Here is a 9,253-nt window from a genome sequence, read left to right as displayed (position 1 = left end):
TTATTTTTTTTCAGAAATTATATTTTTAATACACTAATAGTCTATGAATATTTAAAACACTGTTATTAAAGCACTGTTGCAGTGTATGAAGCCCTATGTAGCTTAAACATATCTTGTTTGCTGTTTTCTTGCATATATTAATATGAAATGCATGCTTGTGTGTTTGATCTGACATACAGCTACAGTAGGAGCTGTCTGATCAGGGTATAATTTATTTGCAAAAGACTGACCCAAGGCATCAACCAGGGCTGTCAGAATGAGTAAACTTTAATACATTTACATTGTCCAGAACTAGATATTAAGATAGGAAAAACAACAAGAACATTTGCCAGAGAGAACAATATACATGTATATAAACAAATTAACTAAATAACATAATCTGACACATATATTCAAGTATCAACGAGTTCTGGCAACACAGAACTGCCAAAAAGTACACAGCTGGCACTCAGTTGATTCAATCCTTGACACATTTCACTTGATTGGATTTCGTCTTGGTGCCTCCTTTGTTAGCTTGCAAGTAACACATTGTGGAAGCACAATCCGATACTTCTGCATCACAGCAGGGTCTTTTGTCGCCCCTCCTTCCCCACAGTGGCAGCAAACATCCTTAAGCACGTCAAGTGGGTTGTTATCCGCATAGTACGGAAACTCCATTGGGGTTGAACAGTCCACTTGCATCCGCAAGCAAACAACATTCTCTAGGAAATCGCCTGAAAAGATAATTATTTGACAATGAAGTAAGTTTTTTTCAAATTAAACCACATCACCTTTTTCAACCCTGTGCTTTACACGGCCCTCGCAATGAAGATACATAATTTATGTCAGAGGACAGCTCCTTCCAGCAAGAGCCATCACATCTGAGACTTTGATGTTTGAATTGGACATCACTCTTCACAAATGGGATTGTGAAATTGCCAAGTCTAATTTGTTTTAAAAATAAACCACTGTAAAACTATATTTCATACCTTCCGGGACAACTGCTGAACCACAGGAGTAGTCGTATCTCTCTTTGAGCCTGTTGAGTGATCTCAGATCTCTGGTAGACAGTTTTCGCAGGGAGTAAACGCACCGGGGTTTGGCACAGTCGTAGCACGTCACTATCGCTCGGACATTTTGGCCAACCAGACCAGCATTGCGAATGCCCTAAAATTTAAACATTTGCCAAGAAGTTTTTATCACAACATTTAGCATGCATAAATCTATTAATCACAAAGAGAAAAACAAACCAAGTTTGAAAATTAGGTTAATTAAATGTAAGACTTTCAGCCATTGTTGCTTGGTCTTCCTACCTACAATATCTATAAACTCATTCAGTCCTAGCAATGCTTTAGCCATTGTTTGCAAATAAAATATACCCTGACAAAACAGCTGATATAGGAGCTGTTTGACCAGGGTATACTGTATTTGCTTATGCATGTCAGACCTGAAAATATTAAAACACTTTTTGATTGTGCCTAGCCAAAAAAATATTTGAGTTAAATTCATGTTAATTTCACAATTTATATTAAATGCTTATTAATATTCCAAGAGGTATAATTGTTTTCTTCAATATCAAGGGCAATAGTAGTCAATATCAGATGAAACAGCTCCTTTTACTTAAAGCCTATTCTGTTTGCAAATGTGTCTGACACACTTCTATGTGGTAATGCCAGGGTTAAAGCTATTTATAATATTGCCCAAGGTTAAATCAAAATCATTCTGATATTATTACTTGTGTTAACACTGCAGCTCATACATATTCATATGGTGTATATCACCTATTTTTTTTTAAAGAACACTCATAAATGATAATAATTGAGTAGGACTTTAAACTTTAAATACCTGCATATTTTCAGCTACTTGATTAGCTCGTGCTTTCTGAGAAGATGGCCGATCTTTATCAGTGGTGGGCTTGCTGACTAGATGCTCAAACTTCTCAAAGTGTTGGCTGTCGTCTTCCTTTAGCATAGGGTCAGGTACAAATGGCAGGTCCCCATTTGTAGCTCTGCGGGGGTCGACAGCAGGCTTCATTGCCACATTTTCTGATTTGGAACAGATAGTGACGCTGTCTACAGTGGTCTGCCAAGAACTGCTGATAAGCTGAGAAAACAAGTGCGCATATTTATATATTCACTTAATTAATAGTCTCACTTTAACTCATAAAGATGCATATCTGAATGTTTGACTCCTCTGAAATTGAATGTCTACATAATTCAATATTCAAGAGACCTGAACATATATTAAAAATTATAATATATAAAGAAAATATGCTATGATAAAGCCTCATACAAACAATACTCTCTATTTATAATAAGCAAAGAGAGTATCCTTAGGTAACATGGTATTTATACACAGGCTGTCTCATCCGGGTCTACTCTGTTTGAAATTGTGTACTTATGTACTTGCAAACTTTTATTTGTCAGGTATTGAAGGGATTAAAACACTACTAAAATGGTACAAGGTTGTATTAATATTTTCTGTATATTTAAATATTAAGCCTAACATGCATGTACAACATTTTACCCTTGAATGCAGAAAATGAATAATTGTAATACCTGCTTTAGCCTTTACATTCTTCTCTTGGTACTGGCCCAATGTGATGTCCTCGTCAATTAAAGCTAACACCTGCTCTTCAAACTGTTTCACCTCATCATCAGAAGCGGCTGGCTGGCACTCAAAGCGCTTGGATTGCAAGGACAGTCGGTTGGTTCTCTCTTCGAGCAGTTCGATGACTGGAGATGCCGACTGCACCCATGCGGCTTTCAGGCCCTCAACTCTCTCAGCATTTTTCCTTATGTCCGCCATCGAATTGGCCCCATTGAGTGTGGTTTCAAACTCTGGTCGACATTCTGCCCGTATCAATGCGGCGTTTTGTAGTGCGAGATTCAAAATGGACATGATTCGCTCAGCTGGGTTCAGCCAACTATGGCCAGGGGCAGATCTTCCTGCAATCAGCATGTCCAAATTCAGCTTTTTAAAGAGAACGATCAAGGCTAGCTTCACAGAGTGGTAGGTGATTCTATGGTCAGGGCCACCATCTGAGAAAATCATGAGTATTGGTGGCACTGCATCATTGGCCCCACCTTTGGTAAGTATCTGTTCCATTTCAACTGCATGGCGGAATGGGGTGCTTGGTTGGAACACTGAGTCCTTGTACTTCACTGTCACATTGCCCCTGTAGAAGGATTCCTCTATGCTTTCAGGTACACCAACCTTGAGGGCAACAGATGGTGTCAATGAGAGCTTGCTCTGCATATCATGATCCAGTGCACTGAGTGTTGAAGAGACTGGTACAATTGATTTTTTCCCCCTGACGCCAGTGGATACTGCGGACCCAGGCTCCCCGATGTCTACTTTGGACTTATCATCTACACAAAAAAGAACACTCCTCTCGATACTTAATGGCATACTGCCTCATATACTTGAACACCGCTGCGCAATAGTGATCGTCCATGTGGTAACTTCTCAGCTGCCTCGTTTGAACCTTGAATTGTAACGGGACTATTGATTTGTACAGCTTGGCAGCCTGTCTGTGCGCGTTTTTTGGAACAAATGAAAAAAGCACCGTTGACTCGTTTGGGATGGGCACATGCTCTTCTAAGTTTTGGCTAACTTGCTTTCTTAAATCTTTACTACTGATGAATTGCGAAACATGTTCTACGTTGTGGCGACGTTCGTCCGCAGCTGTCAACTGCTCGATGTGCAGCTGGAATTTCTAAAAAAACACCTGAAACGTGTCATTGGGCCGGCCTTTATTTAAGTGTCGTAAGTCTGTAACAAGGTTGACATCATCTGCCAATATTGCCTGTCTGATTCTTTCATCTAGTGCGGGATTCTGATCGGCAGACGCGTCTAATGTCAGGTCTGCATACATGTTTCGCAGTTCTGCTGCGGGTATTTTGAAACCTCCTAGATTGGTGTACTTTGTACGGAAGTCAACTTTCATTTGTCTTGTGTGAAATTGGGGCAGTAGAGGCCTAATCTTTTCATACAGTTGCATGGACTCATTCAGTTCACCTCCTCCTTCAGGAGTTCTCCATACAAGAACAATGTTTAAGTGCTGACCACCCGGACTGTACGTCAAGATATCAACTGGGACTGTGAGCTGTAACTTCTGCATGAAGAAATGCCTCTCATTGAAGTCTTTAAAAGACCCATTTGGACTGTGATTCTCCTCATTGAAAATTACATATTCATAAAACCCTTTGCCACAAAGAGTGTTATCCAACTTGGTATACCTTGGATGAACCTCGCCCACTTCTGGCCTGTGTTGGATCTCTGAATGCTCACCAACTTGTCTGATAGGGTTTGTCAGTTTTTGTCGTTTGGCCTGCATTTGACATGATTCATCGAGAAAAGTAGCGTATCCATCTAACGCTAAAGCCACCTGCTCTAATTCAGCCCTGTAGTCACCCCACTTGTTTGTGAATCCCATGGACACCAGTCTAAAAATTGCACCACTGTGCTTCTTCAGGTCAGGCACTTCAAGTCTGGGTGCTTTTTGTCGTTTCTTCTTCCAATCATTGTAGTTGTTGAACTTGTCTGAAAATCTGAAAATGTAGTTAAAATTCCATAGGTTTCAACGACATGTACCCTCAGAGTCTTGAGGCTCAGACGTGATCTTACCCGTTTATATTAAAGTGCTGAATATTCATTCATGAATATACCATTGAACTTTGTAATTATTACTTTTATATACCTGTCAGAAATAATACTTTCATGACTCATTTTTTGTTGTTTTAACTAAGAAACCAGAATCTTAAGGCAAACACAAGTCTACTAGATCCTCTATAATTGAATTCAGCACTATTAAGGCTATTTAAGGATAAAACCAGGTCCATATAGTATGTACAAATTTATATACACGTAATTATGTTTATATAATTACGTGTATAAATATACTTGTACATACAGTACAGCCAAAGCGGAACAAACGTATTTCGCGATCCGCGGCGGCAAGGCGAAACGAGTCGATGCTGCGTCAGTCGTTGAAGCCGCGTCAGTATGCGGCGGCAAGTCGCATTTCGCCGCGAAACTTCGCATCTGTCCGCCGAGGCATGCCGCGGTCCGCGACATGATGCCGAGTCGATGCGATCATGAAATATTATTTTTTTTTAATTATTAGTTACATGTAGTTAACAAATTTTGAAAGAACAATTATAATAATAATTAAAATCATAATAAATTTATTGTGCGCGGATTGTATTAGCATATACATGTAAGCATGGTTAATGTCTGGCCAATTATTAAGTTTGTTTCCCGCCCGTAGCGTATGTATTTCACACATAAACAAGGTCACGTAATTATGTTTTCGCACATACAAGTGGTCAAGGCTCCAGCATATGGTGGATTTATAAATTAATTGCATGTTGATTCTGCTATTAGATTTTAGCTGAGAAAATTAGCAGTTTGAAGCCACATCAATAATCAAGACGGTGACGACGTATTTGTAGTTTTGTTAATTATCAGCTTATTATAACTATTGTTTGAATATGCGTATATAAACACGTTTTATTTTGTTCATATTATACAGTTAATATCGCTACTAATTACCCGATAATCCCGTATATTCCAGTTTTAAAGCAAATGCTGGTTAATATTTACGATACACAAACATTCTCGATATTTCCTTAAGTATCAAATACATTTTGGCATTTGTTACTATTTATAGAGATGATGAAATAACGTCTAATCGGGGCGTTTTTTTTCTCCACTGAACACGCGATTTACGCCTGACGTGATGTTCATGTATTTATACAACACAAAATACACCCAAACTTTCCAAACGACGTTCTACATGTCTGCATAATTTTCGCGCGCTTTTTATGAAACAAAGGATATTTTAGCACTGTTTATTTGACGCTAGAATTTGCCAAAGGACGCGTTAGCATTAAAATCCGGAAGTGTGTTTCGGATTACAAATTTAATAATGATAATCGAACGAAACATAAACAGTTGCGCGTAATTAATTCTACGCTACACATACATGTATGTACATGTAGGTGGATATCTTTTCACTCGATCCGCCGCGTACGTATGCGACGGATTTACTCCGCGAAAGTATGCGTGGTTAATACAGACTCGGCGTCGTTGCGCGGATCGATGCCGAGTGCCACGGCGATACGCCGCGTGAACACACGATTCGGCCGCCGCAGACTAATAATCTGGCCGTGGCGTAGCCGCGGATTATGTTTGTGCCGCTTTGGCTGTACTGTACTATAATTCAACAAATGAATTTGAATTAAATTCTCAAATTTATCATCTGAACAACCCCAAATGTAAACCATATTGAGACAGCTTGTAGGGGTCTACCCTATTTGGTATTAGGAAGAATGTTATTAAATACTAAAAACTAGTCTTAGGAACAGGTCTGGTAATAAATAAATTCCTTCAAACAACCTATTTTCTTGTACTTGTATTTTAAGTATTCATGTAATCCTACCCTACATTTATAATTTAATATTATAGTTACTGACGATAGTGTTCAATATAAATCTGTACATACAAGAATACATACATGTGTTTGTTTTATAAATACTAGGAGTACCTGGTGGGTAATGGCGTAGCATTAGGAACATGCTTGGCCCGCTCGTTGAGTTTTTCCTTGCACCCATCAATATACCATATGGCTGATGCTATAACTTCAACATGCTTTCGGACTGCATTGTCTGGCATCGAGTTGGGAAAAGCCACCCCAGCCCATGTTAAATCTGCACAGATGTCATTGTACAACCTGTCCTTTGCTGAAAAGTAAGAATATGCCTCATTCAAGAATGTATCCGCAAACTTGCCACATTTTATATACACTGTCAAATAATTCTTTCGCATGGCACACCGTCCAATGATGGTGAACAAATGTACCAACTCATTTTAAAATTTAAAGATAAATGACATAGTTATGGTCCGGACAAACTTTCGGTGACCTAGTTTTTACCCGGCATGACCCATATTTAAAATTGACCTAGACATCATTTAGATACAACTTCTGACCAAGTTTGGTGAAGATCTAATACAGTTTTTTCTACAGACTGCCGGACCGACAGACGGACGCACATGAATTTAATGTAGCCCCCATATACTTTGTATCTGGGGTATAGTTATCAATACATTTATTACCCTTTGCATGCTGGGAAATTTGTCGTCTGCTAAAATATCGTCTGCTGAATTTCTTAAATTAGCATTTTCTTCGATTTTTTTCAAAGAATATTATAAGAATATCAAACAGTTTGGATCCTGATGAGACGCCACGTTCAGTGGCGTCTCATCTGGATCCAAACTGTTTGCAAAGGCCTTCAAAATTCGGTTCCCGCACTGAAAGGTTTAAAGAAATGTTGGCCTGGGGACACTTCTCTTGTCCAAATCAGTAAGAACAAAATGATCCTTAAATTTATCCCAGAATGATGATTAATATAGGCATTCATGTGAAGATTTCAGATTGTCATTGTAAAGGAGGTTTTATATAAAAATCCATGCTGTGATCTCAAACCCAGACAAATAATTACCATCAAAATTGCCCACAATACAGTACCCTTGGGTGGGGAAAAAAACTAGTTCATCTTTCAAAATTTTATATATTTTTCGAAATTTTGAGAGCTATTAACATTCTATAGACCTGTGAAACTTGCTCCAGCTTCAGATTTGTTGGGAGAATGCTTAGTCCTGGTGGAGGCTGACATCATTTTGGCAAAGGCATTTGTCTTTAAAGGATCCATTGAATTTGTTTTCAGGTCACTTCCATCACGTTCGATGACAAAATAAACATATTTTAATGTTTTGTCAAAATTATGTAGTACCGATACGTCTTCGTCGACATGGGGATGGAATTTCTCAGGCGATGTCGACGAGACTGAAACTGTCACTTTGTCGGTATTTAAGTTTTTTTCGTCTACTTCTTTCAATAAATCTTTTAACACATTTCGCCACGAATCTTGGCCTTTGCAAGTACATATTTTATTTGTGACAACCTTTTTTGTTTCTGTTCCGTGTTCTACGGTTATCGTAAAGCAAAAAGTAAGTGGCTCTGTCGTATTAGCAGACGCCATTTTCACGCAAAACCGCCGATCCCGATGCCGTTTATAGACGCTTGCACTTCTGCGCTAAGATAGACGCATATGAAAATCCAACCATCGGAGCGACCTAGATCTGTCAGGGGCGATAAGAATTGACAGGGATATAATTACGCGCACGAATAAATATCGCAGAGTCGGCTGTTTTATGATCGGCGAAAAAAACGAAAATAAAAAAAATACGTTTTCAGAAATCGCAATAAAATTTTTTGGGTCGGGGGGTAAAAAGTGGGTCGGTCGGTAAAGGGCAAACAAACTCAATTTTAATTTAGGCCTTACGAGTCCATACACTGGATATTTCGTCAGTCATTTTTCTTTGTACACTGATGAAGACCTCCAAATTGAGAGGCGTGAGGTCTTCTCTAATAAATATACCTGATTGGCGGAGAAAACGACCTTCCCTGAGCACAGTGTTACGTAAAAGCCTGGACTGGAAGCGCACAATGATATCCTTCATTCCTTCCGGTCCTTTCTTTAAACGGTGCACGATATCGATTTCGTTGGTGGCTATCTGGAAGCCCAATTTGGTGTTTAATGTTTTCACCATGTACTTTGTAGTTTCTTCGGCTGTTTCAAACTGCTTGAATTGCTTTCTGCTTTCAACTACTTCTTCAATACGTGATATTCCACTGATTATTGTATTGATACTGCGACTATATTGGTTCGCCTCATTTTCTCCTTTCGGTTTCATTTTCGACTATCGAATATGTTAGTTTGGAGTTAATTTCTTTTTGATCCGAGAGTTTCTTGTTTATGTCTTTGATTTCAACTTTCAGCTTATCACTCTCAATCTCGAGTTCAAACATTCTAGAATCCAGAACTTCTTTTAGCTTTGAAAGTGCATTAACGATTTCATCTTTGAGTCCCGATAGTAGATCTTTCATGGTTTTTCTCATTTGTGTATCAAAACTTATAAATTTTTGTATTTATCTCTTTAATGGACATGTCAACCGTTGATGCTACATTTGCCAGCATGTGATTGATATCTTTTAGTATAGTTTTAATGTCATTTATTTCTGAGGAAACGTTACAATCTGGTGTATCACCATATTCTCATAGGATTTATTTTCTCGATACACACGATGTTTACGGCTTACATCACACTAGTCACTAAATGACTTCACGCCTGTGCTCTTCGCGCACTTTACGTTGCAATACATATTGAACGTTAATGTTGCTAATAACTCAAATAAAGTACAGACGAT

At 38.6% G+C, this 9,253-nt stretch overlaps 1 protein-coding gene across 2 annotated transcripts; it reads right to left on the bottom strand.

The window, feature by feature from the left end:
* Positions 1-324: 324 nt before the first annotated feature.
* Positions 325-7,114, bottom strand: LOC127839434 (uncharacterized). Of its 2 annotated transcripts, XM_052367802.1 has the most exons (5): positions 6,530-7,114; positions 2,538-4,532; positions 1,825-2,082; positions 969-1,146; positions 325-713 (listed from the first exon to the last, which is right to left on the bottom strand). In XM_052367802.1, the coding sequence occupies exons 2-3, from the start codon at positions 3,388-3,390 to the stop codon at positions 1,955-1,957; spliced, it is 981 nt and encodes a 326-aa protein (XP_052223762.1). In that variant the 5' UTR covers positions 3,391-4,532; positions 6,530-7,114; the 3' UTR covers positions 325-713; positions 969-1,146; positions 1,825-1,954. The 2 variants fall into 2 exon arrangements, with proteins under 2 accessions (XP_052223762.1, XP_052223761.1); XM_052367801.1 differs by lacking the exons at positions 325-713; positions 969-1,146; positions 1,825-2,082 and having other exon boundaries at positions 3,404-4,532.
* Positions 7,115-9,253: the final 2,139 nt, after the last annotated feature.

The sequence above is a fragment of the Dreissena polymorpha genome, chromosome 7, assembly GCF_020536995.1.
Source record: "Dreissena polymorpha isolate Duluth1 chromosome 7, UMN_Dpol_1.0, whole genome shotgun sequence".
NCBI classification, from domain to species: Eukaryota; Metazoa; Mollusca; class Bivalvia; order Myida; family Dreissenidae; genus Dreissena; species Dreissena polymorpha.
Note: the sequence above shows the minus strand (reverse complement) of the source record. Positions and strands in the feature narration are given on the sequence as shown.

Coding starts and splice junctions, on each gene's coding strand:
- LOC127839434 (XM_052367801.1), bottom strand. CDS start 6,810: ATGCGAAAGAATTATTTGACAGTGTATATAAAATGTGGCAAGTTTGCG. Junction 4,533..6,529: donor GCTACGCCATTACCCACCAG/GTACTCCTAGTA, acceptor CTACATTTTCAG/ATTTTCAGACAAGTTCAACA.